The following is a 15,805-nucleotide window of genomic DNA, read 5'->3' as shown; positions in this document are numbered from 1 at the left end:
CACAAAAAGCCATTAAAATCAACAAATATACTTGTAGATACACAGAAGATAACAGAGACAAAAACCGAAGACCATTCAAATAATTGAAAAAAAAAAACGAGTATTTCAATACAAGTAATGTTGGACTCACTGGCCATCAGGAAACTCGTACCCAGAGTGATAAGAATATTAGAATAGGCACTCTCTACATACATGGAAAAATTATTATAATGGATATCATGTGTGGAATCTGATGACAACGAAATCCAATGTAAACAGAAAGTTAAAACCGTCATAGTTATAACTCTGAATTTTTTCTGTTCGATTTATGAGACAAAATAAATAAATATGAATGTGTGATGATTTAGATTAAAAAACCTCGGAAGAGAGAAAACGCAAAATAAAAGTCAAACATAAAATTATTCTGTTCAAAATAAAATATAAAAAAAAATCTAACTATATGGTTTTACTATTGATTAGAGATTAATTATATTTTTAGTAAATAAATTTGGGAAAAGAAATCAGTTCTGATTAGTCATATAATATATATATATATATATATAAAGTCTGATAAAATTTCGATTTTAGTTTTTAAACACTAAATTTAAAAGACTAAAATTATAGTTTTGGGATTTAGGACATATAAGATTTAGAGTTTCAGATTTATTTATTTTTTTTAATTTTTGCAGATTCTAAAACCAGTTTTTTCTTTAATTTTGAAAGATCAATATAATTTTTTTTGTTTAATTTAGAATAGGCATAATTTTTAAATGTTGGTGATTGATTTTTGTAATTATACGATGCTATAAAAAAGTAGTTGCATACTTATGTTTTGGTGCACATTTCTCGTACCTTTGATTCTGACATTTTTCTCCTTTTTTTCTATTCTTCCATCAATACTTACAATAAGTTAAATTCAAATTTAATTTTAAATCATATGCAATTAATTTCGCTGGAATATACTACATGCATCATGGTGTCAATGCAAAGTATTACCTGTCTTTGAAAAAAAAAAATTATTTGATACCTTTTTTCTCTCTGTTTGACAATAAAATATTAAATCAAGATGAAAGAATTTCATTGTAACAAGTGCTATGAATGGTGTAAAGAGTTGAAATAGGGGGGTAGGATATTGAAGAAAGCTATAATAGGGGCTCAGCATTATATTACTGAATCATATAATAAGGTGAATACATGTAACGAATGAACTACAGGGTCCCTAAGAACAAATTTTCTAATATATAAATAGATAAATAGAATTGCAGCAGGGGTTTCATTGGTAGAATTTCAAGTAATTCAACGCAATTCATTTGAAACCCCATAACCATCACAATGAGATTTCTGCCATCTCCATGCAATCCTCAAACTCTGTTGAAGATCAGTGTACTTAGCACTCCAATCCAGTTCACGTTTGATCTTTCTCGGGTCACTGTACACCTCAGCATAATCACCAGGACGACGAGGAAGGAATTCCACTTTAATGTCCACCCCTGTCGCCTTTTTACAAGCTTCCACAAACTGCTTCACTGAACTACCTGATAAACATACACTAATACTATAATCAAACGTACAAGGTTGTTTTGTTTTGTTTGGTTTGGTTCAGAATGTTTTCTGCTGTTTTCACCATCCAAGTGTTTAACTTACCCTTTCCAGTGCCAACATTGTAGATCCCAACTTTAGCAGGTTGTGCCTTTTCTAGAGCTTTTACATGAGCATCGACCAGGTCAGTTACATCGATATAATCTCGTATGCAAGTTCCATCAGCCGTCTTATAGTCTGTTTCTCTTACCTGCATAGTGCCACCACCCAATCAACACCCTACTAAACCAATCAAATGCAAACTTTATTCCACTTTTCATTATACATATGAAAACACAGTCTGACTTCTATAAAGAATTCCTTTTCAGCCATGAAAGAGAAAAAAAAATGAAAATTTCAGTATCAGCATACCTTTAAACCAGGTACAATACCACGAGCAGCATCAAAGCAAGCCCCTGATATTCGACCTTGCTCTCGCAGTTCAGGCCAACGAGCCTCACCCAAATTTCCATTAGGGTCTGATCCAATCACGTTGAAATGTCTGGTAGTTTCCCAAAGAAAACTTATAAAGAATACCAGCACAGATAATTTTAAAAATCTTTAATGTATCCATAGTTAAAACTCATTAACTATAATAATGACATGTTTTAATAAATTATTTGCAAAAATATACATTCATTTAATAAATATACATTCATTCATTATTAACTATAATAATGAGATGTTTTATATGGATTCTCCACCAGGCATGATTGATTCAATTGGAACGAAGGTTTGGAAATTAAAGAAGGCTCTATATGGATTAAAACAATTCCCAAAAGCATGGTTTGGAAGGTTTACCAAGTTTATGAAGGCTTTTGGCTATAGAGCAAGTAACTCTGATCACACCTTATTTTTTAAGAGAGGAAAAGGAAAAATTACAGCTTTGATTATATATGTAGATGACATGATTGTTACAGGAAATGACCAATATGAGATTTCTAGTTTACAACAATACCTTGCATCTAAATTTGAGATGAAACAACTTGGAAACCTCAAATATTTTTTGGGTATTGAAGTAGCTAGATCAAAACATGGTATTTTTCTATGTCAAAGAAAATATATTATTGATTTACTGTCGGAAACTGGGCTGCTTGGGAGTAAACCAGCTGATACACCAATCGAACAAAATCATAAACTCTTTTAATGCTTAGATTCAGCGAGCATAGACAAAGGAAGATACCAAAGGCTGGTAGGAAAATTAATTTATGTGTGCCATACACGTCCAGATATCACCTATGCAGTGAATGTTGTTAGTCAATTTATGCATGACCCACAGAAGCTTCATATGGATGCTGTTGAAAGGATTTTGAGATATTTGAAGTCTGTTCCTGGAAAAGGAATTTTGTTCTCAAATCATGAAAACTTAAAGGTAGAAGCACTAATGCACGAAGAGGATATGACACCGGTTAATTTCACTCATAGGCCTCGGTTTTTGAACTGAGGCATATTCAGGCGAGGCAAAAAGTGGTAGCCTTTTTGCCTCGGTTCTAAACCGTGTTATTTTGTCTGTCTCTACGGCCTCGGTTAGAACCTAAACCGAGGTAGTAGGATATTTTTTTTCTTTAGCCTACTTCGTTTCTGATTTCAATTTCAGATTTCAATTTCAAACCCCAAACTGAAAAATGTTAAAAATGAACAAGAACTCAGATAAAAAATTGAATAATCCGAGGAGATAACCACCACGCTGTTTGACAAACTCAACAAACTCAGATAACACAACTGGAACCCTAAAATTAGATGAATAACTGAAACCCTAAGTTGCAAAAACAAGAACAAAAACCCCAAATCTGAAAATGAAATTTCAGAAACCCTAAAATGCCAAATCGAAAAACGATTCACTCCGCTGCCGCCTTCCTCGCAACGCGCCACCGCCTTCCTCGCAACGCGCCACTGCCTTCCTCGCAACGCGCCTCGCCGCTATCAGACGTGACCTCGCTGCGCCTCGCTGCTATCAGCCGCGCCTTGCCGCTATCAGATGTGACCTCGCCGCTATTAGACGCGACCTCGCCGCTATCAGCCGCGCCTTGCTGCGTCTCTCCACGTCTTCGCTGGCCACTCACCTCCATCACAACACTCTCGCTGCTCGTCCGCGTTCAAGGGAAGAAGAGAAAGGGAAGAAGCTTCAGTGAAACAGCGTGGCTGCTAGTGCGCGTTGAAGAGAAAGAGGAGGATCTGAGGGATCTGGTGCGCCTTCAAGGGAAAGATTGGGTTTGCTCCGAAAGGGATCTGGTGCGCCAAGGAAAGAGGAGGATCTAGTGCGGTGCACGTTCAAGGGAAAGAAGCTTCACCCTCAATTAGGTCTAGGCCCACTTGGTAATATCGTAGAGAAAGGATCTGGGCATATACGGCCTCGGTTCAAAATATAACAGAGGTAATATTACTATGTTTCTGTTTCGGTTCTTCAATTTAACCGGTGCCTATTAATATTGACTTAACTGATTTGACGTGTTGCAGATCTTTATGCTTCGGTTCTGTGTGCAACCGAAGCAGTATCATTTTTTCTGACCATTTCAAACGAAAAGCCTGGAAAGTTAGTATATGTTTAGGCATCGGTTGCCTTTGAAACCGAAGTAGTAGAGTTGTTCTGCACCGGTCTTCTTTGAACCGAGGCCTATAAGGTCTCCTTAATTACGAAACTGCCACCGCGTCTGGATAGACATCAGTTTGGTGTAAACAGAGGTCTAATGTGCGAGTTTAAAAACACATTTTGTACTAGTGAAGGGTACACTGATGCAGATTGGGCAGGTTCAAAAGATGATAGAAGATCTACCTCTGAATACTTTACTTTTGTAGGAGGGAATCTTGTAACTTGAAGGAGTAAAAAACAACCTGTAGTAGCAAGATCTAGTGCTGAAGCAGAATTCAGAGGCATGACACTAGGTGTATGTGAACTTTTGTGGATTAAAAATGTACTATCAGATTTGGGCTTTAAACAAAATGAAGCTATGAGTTTGTATTGTGACAATACTTCGACTATAGCAATTGCTCACAATCATGTGCAACATGATAGAACAAAGCATGTGGAGATTGATAGACATTTCATCAAAGAGAAGCTTGAAGCTGGAATAATTTCATTTCTTTTTGTAAGATCAGAATTGCAGTTGGCTGATGTTTTCACCAAAGGAGTGTCAAGAAGATTGTTTAATGAGTCTCTATTCAAGTTGGGAATGTGTGATATTCATGCACCAACTTGAGTGGGATGTTAAGATATGCCAAATATTCTATTAAAGAATATTAGACAATCAAATATTATGTTAGTTATAATTTAGATATTATTATAATTTGTGTATATTTGTGTACCTGTCATTCCTTTAATAGATGAAAAAATATAAGATCCTTAAATGTATATATATGGTACTCTAGTCTTTGAAATAATACATCCAAATTATTCTTTAAATATTTTATTTCCTAACAAAAATTCCCTATAAACATCCACCTGCTTTCACCACTCTGCTTTCACCTTACGTTATTTTTGGTAACAGGTCTACCACCTGGCGTTGATGGGTCAAGACCCATACTTCCTGCAATTATGCAAAAGTGGCCATTTCTTCCTAGACCTCCATAATTTCTTCATGCATTTTAAAATTTCAATTATATCATTTTTTTTTTCATTTTCAATTCCAGAGCTCACAATATGAATATGTTTCATAATATACAATCTAATTTTAAATTAAAAAAATTGTCTCATGGTAATCTTCCCTTATAAACTTTCGTTATTGGTTTAACCATATACTTTATATGTTTCATAAATTCTACTCTTCGATAATAAAGATATAATTTAGGTTGGATAAAATCTAAAATTGTAAAAACAATACAATCATATAACTACTTAATGTGCATTTTTTAACACAATTTTTTTATGCCAGAATAAACTTTAAATCTAATTAAACTCTTACATTTACTTATATAGTATTATTTTATCATATTATTAATCAAACGTTGAATCTTTAACTTACATAATAGATAAACTATATAAAAGTTATTTAGATAAACTATAATAACTATTTTGCATTTATTAAAATAGATCAATTTTATCCTAAAGGTAAAAAATAAGTTCATGTAACTTTGGTAATGACATGTGACATGTGATGCATTATTTATTAAAATTAATTTATTAACAAAAATAATATAAACACACACAAAAATACGCGTAACATTGTAATAAAATTTGACAAAACAAATTTTAATAATTCATTTTTTAAATAATAAGATTCTATTAAAATCATTTAAAATAAGAAACTAAAATTAAAACAATTATCTTTAAAATGAGACAAAATAATTTTGAAAAGAAAAACGTATATAGAAAACAAAAAGCATAAATATTGGCCCCACTAGGTCCAAATCAGGTTATATAATAGGATCAAATTGCTTGTATTTAATTCATAGCTTGAATAATTGTTCTCTAAATGTGTGCAATTACTTGAAATATTAAACAAACGTTTCATTTCGTACACTTTTATTCCAAAATGTCACGTGTTTGGCTATTTATAATGTTTAATTCTCTTGTGACAAACCAAATCTCTTAAAAAATATATCTCCATATCACAAGATTTGATTACACTCAAAATCTCTTTTAAGAATTGTCAACTTGTGAAGATCTTAACAATAAGATTTTGTTACAATAATGATTTCAGTGATAAATTATTTATATCTCAAATTGACATTTTTCTGTTATTTTTACCTATTTTATCATGAGTTAAAAGTAGATGTATAGTTATTTTCACCTATTTCTGACATTAGCAATAATGAATGCTCAGTATTATATAGAGGATTTGTTTCAGTTTTTTAGGGATCTGGCTTGCCACATCCTTGCCAACACATGCTGTTCATGTGATTATTATTAGGGTGGTTTACACATATTATGCATTCAACATATTTGTGTACAGATTAGGTTTAATTTGACTTATAAAACTAGTTAGAATTTTAAACTTTATTTATTTTAGTTTATTATAAAATTTGTTACTTTTAGCAGTTTTCATATCTTGTTTGAATATTTGTTGTATGTATAAAGTATTATTGTTAAAAATGTTGGAAGTCTCGTATTGAGTAGGGATAAGACCAATTTAGAAATTTAGAGTATATAAGTGGATATAAACCTTAACTTACAAGTCGATTTTGTGGGGTTGAGTTTGGCTTAAAGTCTACTCGGTATCGGATCATTCATTAATGTCTAGTCTCACGTTCGAGATGTATATACCTCAGCATGAGGGATGGGCTGAGTCAAACTTAAAATCTACTTTTTAACAAAAAAAATTATAAATAAAAGTATAAATGATTGTTTGAATTTGGGCACATTTAAAATGAAGGATATTCAAATCAATTATTGTTCTTCTAAAACTCTTATATCTTATCTTGAAATATAAACTACCATTCAACAAATGAAGTTGTTGCTGAATCAATTTAACCTTGACTTAGAGATTGTATTATTTACAAGCCGGTTTTGTGAGGTTGAGTTAGGCTTAAAGTCCACTCGCTATTAGATCATCCATTAATGTCTAGTCTCACGTTCAAGATGTATATACCTCGACATGAGGGAGTGGGGTGAGTTAAGCTTAAAATCCACTTTTTAACAAATAAAAATATAAATGGTTGTTTGAATTTAAGCACATTTGAAATGAAGGATATTCAATTCAATTATTGTTCTTCTAAAACTCTTATATACAATCAAATAAATACAAGATTTCAAATTCAATTGGATAAGGATAATGACTTGCAAACCTCATTAATAATCTTTCATAATTTTTCTGAAAAGCTTCTTTGGTGGTGCAAATTCAAAATACAATCAAAGAAATACAAGATTTCAAAATCAATCAGATAAATTAATACGTGAAACTCTCTTCAATTAAATTTTTACATTCAACTTACCAGGCAATCCAGTGAAATTCTCAAACTGACCATATGCTTGCCCTAAAAACATCTCAAATCCTTTCACAATGGTGACTCCTGCTTTTTCTGCTTCTTTCAACAGTCTAGTCATCTTGGGTGTGTACACAACATAAAAAACAAGGGAGTAATGTTTCAAAGCATGCTGCATAAAAAACAAAAGGGAAGTTATCATATTGGTCATAGTTTTTGTGAGATCTAGAAATGAAGTAAGCATTTTCAGACACCAATAAACAAATTTCATCTTAATAGAAAACCAACTTCATCAGCAAATAGAAGAATATATGATTGAAAATAACATATCAAATTGAAAACTTACACCACCAGTATTTCAAGGTCCTAATTGGTATGGCACATCTACATTAAAGGAGCAAACCTTAGAAATAGGCCTCTCGTCAACTTTTGGTATCATTCCAACTGATGTTGTGTTTGCAAGAATCATACCATCCTCCGAATGGAAATTATCCAAATCAGAAAGGGATAAAGCATCTCCTCCAATTGCATCAACAAGTTCTCTGGCTCGATCTGTATATAAACAATGCAGTACATATGTAATATGTCCTTAAATATGTTTAAAATTGACAAGAAATAGTAGTTGTGATTGTTTCTGCTAAAAAAGCTACACATTGAATGTAAGTACTGCTGTTGGAAGGTTATCCAAACGTAAACAATGTTGTGATTGTTTATGCTAAAAAAGCTACACATTCTTGTTAGAGGACCAAACAACATCACACCATAAACAATGTTGTTTCGTAAGTACTGATGTTGGAAGGTTATCCACACGTAAAATGAAAATTTGGGACCACATAAAATACCATTTAAAGAAAGGAACGTTGAAAGGAAAAAGCACAATAGTGTATACAACGTAAACAAAAGAGAAAAATTGAAACAGGTTTGACATTACCATTAACTAAATCCAAGTTTTCTTAAACTCGTTATCAAGATATTAGGAGAGATATAACTCAAAAGAAAAACAACTGAGATGCTTCAAACCACTGATTTTGTACCCAAAACTTGAACACCATATAATTGTTCACTAAAATTATTGTTCTCTTCTGAACCCAAAGACATTTATCATCCAAAAGATCAATATTAAGAATTGAGCACATTATCAGTTATCTCCTACATAGGATGTTTTGTTAGAAACATCCGAGAAGTAAATTTGAAAGTTTAACACACTTTAACTTTAAGAAAGAAAAAAGCAAATCATGAAGTTTACCGTAGGTACGATTTGCAATCACAACCCTTGCTCCTTTCTCTTTTGCACCATAAGGAACTGCTTTTCCAGCACCACCGACCCCAATTACAACAAACAACTTATCGGCTAATGGAGAAATAGTTGTGCCACTACCATTATGTTTACCTGACCAAGAAGTAATTGAAGCACACACACACAACATCTTGAGAATAACAGTTACCAAGAACAATGATTGAACATTGGCTAGCCACTAAAGATGACAACTACCTCGTAACCCATCCTCAATTACAGAAATAACACCAACATAATATGTGTTATACCTGATTAATTTCTTGTCAGTTGGTCTTCTGATAATGCAATTCACAAGTCCTATAGACTGTGCTCACAACCAATTGGAAGAATTTAGATAAACGAAATAAAATCATTTCCAATTATGGATCCAAAATTATGAATAGTATAAATCATTTTACCTTAGCCACTAGATCAACCTCATCACAAAATTAATGTAACAAGAGCACGTGATGAGGAGGGTCTAGAAGTTGAAGGAAATGCTAAGGCCAACAAAAACAACCAAGGACAGGTGGCATCACCTTAGGGAGCTGACGTGGAAGGAAAGAGGAAACGTGTGAGGCAACCAAATGCACGTTTGAGAGGGTATCTTTGGGGATGAAATTAGTTATATAGTAGAGGGTTGAGATAGGAGAGAGGTAGGCAATGATTGGGAATTACTCTTCTCTCTCTTGGTTGTAATTTTCTTTTTAATTGCTGAGCTACTGCACTGGTTTTGTCTTCCTTTTCTGCATTTTCTTTTTGCTTCCTGTAATTGGATTGATTCCTTATGATCTCATTTGAACTCATAGGAAGTGCAATCTGAGACAGACTTGGTTCTTATTTCACGACTTATCAATTGTGCTTTTTCCATTATGCTATTACTGTTAAAATTCCTCATTGTTCCATTTGGTGCTTTCATTACCTCCACCATGACGACGAGCACACCTTCACCTGAGCTTTCCCAAATCCTAGAAATCCTTGAGAAACGCGATAGTGACCACGCACGTGAGATGACAGAGTTGAGAAATGAAATTGAAGATTTCAAAGCAAATCTTCAAGGTGGGGGCATGAACTCAAAAGGTTTTACACATCCTTTGCAAGTGAGGAACGTGAAGCTGGATTTCCCCAAATTTGATGGATCTAAGGTCCTTCAATGGATTTTCCATGTGGTGCAATTCTTTGAGTATTATAATACACTTGATGAACAACAAATTGTGATTGCAACAGTCCACTTCGAGAAGAATGTAGTGCCATGGTACCAAATGATGCAGAGAACCAGTCCAATTATTTCTTGGAACATGTTGGTCAGGTCACTCGAACTTGAATTCGGTCCTTCTCCATTCGATTCACCTAGATCAACACTTTTTAAACTCACACAAACAGACTCTGTAAATGATTATTATGTTGAATTTACTAACCTTGCTAATCGGATTTATGGCGTTAGCGAAGAAGCTCTATTGGACTGTTTTGTAAGTGGTTTTAAACCTAACATTAAATGTGAGGTTATTGCATAAGCACCTGGTTCTATATTAAAGGCCATTTCCTTAGCTCGCTTATTCGAAGAAAAATATATTGTCAAAAACAAATCTCAGTATGTGAGTTATAATAGACAAATTCATACCAACGCCTCCACTCAATCATACACTAACCCTGTTCAACAACCCATTTTGGCCACGCCCAACACCAAACCCAATGTTGCACCATTTAGAAACAATACCATTAAGAAAATGTCCCCTAGTGAAATGCAATCTCGAAGAGAAAGAGGACCAACGCTCCTGCCACATTTCAGAACCTAATGAATGATATATTCCAAGGACTATTAAGGAAGTTAGTTTTGGTGTTCTTTAATGATATCCTGGTCTATAGTCCATCATGGTCAGCTCATTTGCATCATTTACAACAGGTCTTGCAGATTCTTGAGGATCATGCGTTGTATGCAAATATGTCAAAGTGTTCATTTAGGCTCGAACAAATAGACTATTTGGGACATTGTTTCTAGCAGTGGAGTACAAATGTAAGCCAACAAGGTTCAAGCTGTGTTGCAGTGGCCTGTGCCAAAAACTATCAGACAACTAAGAGGGTTCTTAGGTCTCACTGACTATTATAGAAGGTTTATTAAAGGATATGCAACCATTGTCAATCCTTTAACAAACTTATTAAAGAAGGATAATTTTAAATGGTCAAATGAAACATCTAATGTTTTTCTGTCATTGAAACACGCCATTACTACTGCACCAGTACTTTCCTTGCCCGACTTTTCCAAACCCTTTGTGCTTGAGACTGACGCATCCGGGTCAAGAATTGGTGCAATCCTGAGCCAGGACAGACATCCTATTATCCTGTTGCTTTCTTTTCAAATAAACTGTCCACCAAATTAGCCAAGCAGTCAGCTTATACACGTGAATTTTATGCTATAATAGAAGCCATTGCTAAGTTTAGGCATTATCTGTTGGGTCACAAGTTCATAATTCGCACGGATCAAAAGAGTTTGAAATCTCTCATGGATCAATCCTTGCAGACCCTAGAGCAGCATGCTTGGCTGCACAAATTTTTGGGATACGACTTCACGATTGAATACAAACCAGGGAAGGAAAATTTAGCTGTTGATGCCCTTTCAAGATCATTCTTTATGGCTTATTCTCAGATCAATAATGATCTCATTCCTTAGATCAAGGTTGCCTTGCATTCAGATCCAGAGTTGCAATCCATTATTGCTAATTGTTCTCAAGGGACACTGGTTCATCCTCATTACTCTTGGCTAAGTGGCGTGTTGTATTGGAAAGAACAAATCGGGTTCCAAGTGAACAAACAATCAGAGACCAAATTCTCCGTGAATACCATTCCTCTTCAATTAGAGGTCACTCTGGTATTGCGAGGACAATGGCAAGAGTTTCAGCTCGGTTCTTTTGGAAGAATATGCACAAAGACATTATTGCTTTTGTCCAACAGTGCATGGTATGTCAGCAAGCCAAAACTTCAACAACCTTAGCTGCAGGATTGTTGCAGCCCTTACCAATTCCTCATCAAATTTGGGAAGACATCACCATGGATTTCATAGTTAGGTTGCCACCATCTGAGGGATTTACAGTAATCTTTGTGATTGTCGATAAATTATCCAAGTATGCACATTTTGCACCACTCAAGTCTGATTTCAATAGCAAAAAAGTGGCAGAAGTGTTTCTCTCTACAGTGGTTAAACTTCATGGGTTTCCAAACTCAATTGTTTCCGATAAGGACAAGGTCTTCACTAGCTCCTTTTGGCAACATCTTCTTAAGGTCAGTGGAACCAAATTGAACCTTACCACTGCTTACCACCCTCAATCTGATGGGTAATCAGAGGTGGTAAACAAATGCTTAGAAATGTACTTGCGATGCTTTACTTATGAAAATCCCAAAGCCTGGCTAAAATTTCTACCTTGGACGGAATTTTGGGACAATACCTCATATCATCAAAGTACTAAAATGACACCTTTCAGGATAGTTTATGGCAGAGATCCCCCTGCACTTCTCAAGTACCATTACTCATCACTAGATCCCCCTTCAATCCAAGAAATGTTGCAACAGAGAGATGTTGCAACAGAGAGATGTTGTTTGGGCTCAATTAAAGTTGAATTTGCTTAAGGCTTAGGTAAGGATGAAGAAATATGCAGATTAGAAGAGAGTTCATCGTGTATTTGAGGTTGGTGACTCAGTGTTGGTTAAGTTACAACCATATAGGCAGCACTCGGTTGCTTTGCGAAAGAATCAAAAGTTAGGCCTCCTATATTTTGGACCTTTTCCTATTATGCAAAAAATTGACACAGTTGCTTACAAACTCCTTTTACCTCATCATGCCAAGATACATCCCATCTTTCACGTTTCTCAACTGAAAAAGTACAAGGGAACTACTAATGTTGTTTATGTTCCCTTACCTCTAACGACAGCTATCAAAGGTCATATTTTAGCACCATTCTGAGTGCTCAGGCAAAGGCAAATTATGCGCGGTGCAACCACAATTCCTCAAATACTGGTCCAGTGGGAAGGCTTAATGGAACATGAAGCAACTTGGGAAGACAAGGAAGACATAGTTTCGGGCTATCCACAGTTTAACCTTAAGGACAAGGTTTGTTTTAAAGGGTGGAGTATTGTAACTAGAGCACGTGATGAGGAGGGTCTAGAAGCTAAAGGAAATGCTAAGGCCAGCAGAAACAACCAAGGACAGGTGGCATCACCTTAGGGAGCTGATGTGGAAGGAAAGGGGAAACATGTGAGGCAACCAAATGCACGTTTGAGAGGGTATCTTTGGAAATGAAATTAGTTATATAGCACAGGGTTGGGGTAGGAGGGAGGTAGGCAATGATTGGGAATTACTCTTCTCTCTCTTGGTTGTAATTTACTTTTTCATTGCTAAGCTAGTGCACTGGTTTTGTCTTCCTTTTCTGCATTTTCTTTTTGCTTCCTGTAATTGGATTGATTCCCTATGATCTCATTTGAACCCATAGGAAGTGCAATCTGAAACAGACTTGGTTCTTATTTCACGACTTATCAATTGTCCTTTTGCCATTATGCTATTACTGTTAAAATTCCTCATTGTTCCACTTAACTGCCGTCTCCTTGTGAGGAAGGGTAACACTGATATACAAATGCTAAATATCAATTTCTATTTCAAAAATCATCTAACGTTAGATTATATAAATTGAAAATTTCTTACAAGAAGTTGGAACCTGAATCCCACAAAATTTGTAGAAGAGTAAGTCCTGAGAAAATTGGAAATGTCATCCACCAATAGAATTATATAAACACCGTTAAAACCAACTGACTAGAAGGCTTCATTCGGTAACATGGGTGATTTACTCTGACTGACAGGCTTTCCAATAAGGCCATATACTTTTGTATCAGGTGCCAGTGCTTTGAAATTGTATAGATGCAATAGATCCTTAAGTGAAGGTTGACCAGGAGCTGAAACTACTCCTGACTCAAGGGTGCCAAAAGTCATATATCCACCAAATTTCGCACAAAGTACACGAGAAAATCAACCCCCTATCACCCATAACAAGTCCAATCAACGGAACCTAAATTAGAACAGTAGTTATCTTTACAATAACACAAATTAAAGTCACTAATGGATAAGATCAACAATAGGGTATAGAAAAGTTGAATAAAAAGTTAAAATTTCTTGTTGAATTTCTGTTCCTAGACATACATGCCTTACTTGAGAATGCACCATTATTTGAAACATGCGTGCCACATCAACAATGTCCACAGCAGTTGTCGCAATTTTCACAATGTCTGTTCCCGTTGCTTGTATTCTTGCTACAAGGTTGCTCAGATCCTCAGTTGAAGGAGTAAATTTAAATTTGTGAAATGAAACAATGACCCTGGTTTGATTGTATGTTTTCCCACGTATAGAGTCATAGAACTGATGCGCCACCTTTAGAAATATGACATATAGGAAATGTTTCATCTAAGTTCGTAGTTCAAACATTATATAATCTGGCTTTCATCAAATGGGGGGCAAAACATTAAACGGAACCTGAAGTTCAACGTCGATGTAATCAGCTCCCAACTCCATTGCTACCCTTAGTGCGTCCAACCGTTTGTTTACGTCACCATCATACATACCACCCTCCCATTTCGGCCTTAGAAAAGCATTGAATTTTCATCCTTCAAAACGATAAAATCTTCCGATTTCAAATCACATCATAACTAATGGTCAACAGATTCAAAATATTTGAATCTGATAATTTAAATAAGACTCGTCCATCCAAAAGCTTTAGAACATTATAATTATTTCTCTTTATAAATTTTGCATATAGCACATTTTGGTCAGTATAAAATTTTCAACTTTACTTTTCAAATTTTTCGTGTGAATAACTTCGTATTTGAATTACTCATATGGAAGAAAAATAAGTTCATTGACTTGTATAATCCATTATCGTTATGTTCTTTGTAGTAAGAATAACGTTTTTTAAGTGTTATATGTTATTATCATTTATAGGTTTTTATTTTGTTTTCGTTATTATAATAATAAATAATTAAAGTAAATAAATAAAAAGATTATATTTGTTTCTGTTGAAATAGAACGAGAATGACTCATTCGTAGTACTCCTATCTGGACGAGCGCTGCACTCCTATCTCAATGAGCATTCGCTTCTTACGTGCGTTGGTTGACTGATCGGTTTGAGGGGTGATATGCAAAAGACACTCCGACGTCAGAATTTTTCTCTGGAGGTATTAACACGTGCCTTAACCAATTATCAATAACAATTATCGTATTGATTACGCTTTAACTCTGCTCAACTGTTGTCTTGACCGAATGGCTGCAAAGTTTTTTTCCATACCCTAACCGTTTGGTCCATTCTACATAACACACAGTCATACCGATCGGTCAGGTCTGACCATATAGTAACAATATTCTATTTCACCTTACCTAAAATTTTACTTTTATTTTCTTACTTTTTTTTTTATTTCCTCACTTTTCCATGTCCAAATTAAACACTAAGTTGGATAGATTGTTGCCATTTTAATATTACAATAAGAACTTTTTTTTATTTTACTTCACATTTCAACGCGAAGCATTTCTTGGGTGAGGCTGACCATAGTCTCTTTGCTAAACTAGTAACAGGTATAATAATAATTCATAAAGAGACTAAGTTGATTCAGAAATAGAATAATTTCACTGTTTCTTGAGAAAAAATAAAACTAAATCATTTACGAAAGAGAAAGCATTTATTATTATTCAAGAAGCTCATTTCTACCATTTTATATAAGAAGATACACCTTTTTTATAAGCATTTATTATTTTTAATTAAATAATTTTATCTTTAGCTAAACAAAAGTATTTCTTTTATTTAATTAAATATGTAGTCCTTCAATTTCATAACTTCTTAATTTAAAGATAATTTATATAACTTTTTTGCATAAAAAAGAAGAACCGTATACATATTTTTAAACTTTTTTACAAAATTATATATTTTGTTAAAGCTGTATTATTTAAATATAATAAAAATGTGGATAAACAGTAAACCGTAATCTTTATTTCATAGGTCATAACACAATATAAAACTCTCTAAGCATTCTGTGGTTGAAATTATTGTGTATTGATATTTATTAAAAATATTTTTCTAATAAATT

At 34.2% G+C, this 15,805-nt stretch overlaps 1 protein-coding gene and 1 pseudogene across 1 annotated transcript; both read right to left on the bottom strand.

Moving 5' to 3' along the window:
• Window positions 1–1,106: 1,106 nt before the first annotated feature.
• Window positions 1,107–3,626, bottom strand: LOC128193360 (probable UDP-arabinose 4-epimerase 3). The gene is made up of 4 exons (XM_052872744.1): window positions 3,400–3,626; window positions 1,930–2,059; window positions 1,624–1,768; window positions 1,107–1,514 (listed from the first exon to the last, which is right to left on the bottom strand). The coding sequence occupies exons 1-4, from the start codon at window positions 3,624–3,626 to the stop codon at window positions 1,276–1,278; spliced, it is 741 nt and encodes a 246-aa protein (XP_052728704.1). The 3' UTR covers window positions 1,107–1,275.
• A 3,733-nt stretch (window positions 3,627–7,359) lies between these two features.
• Window positions 7,360–14,314, bottom strand: LOC108321872 (bifunctional 3-dehydroquinate dehydratase/shikimate dehydrogenase, chloroplastic-like; annotated as a pseudogene).
• Between the last annotated feature and the right edge of the window lie 1,491 nt (window positions 14,315–15,805).

Source organism: Vigna angularis, chromosome 1, assembly GCF_016808095.1.
Source record: "Vigna angularis cultivar LongXiaoDou No.4 chromosome 1, ASM1680809v1, whole genome shotgun sequence".
In the NCBI taxonomy this organism is placed as follows: Eukaryota; Viridiplantae; Streptophyta; class Magnoliopsida; order Fabales; family Fabaceae; genus Vigna; species Vigna angularis.
This window is presented reverse-complemented; position numbering and strand designations above follow the sequence as displayed.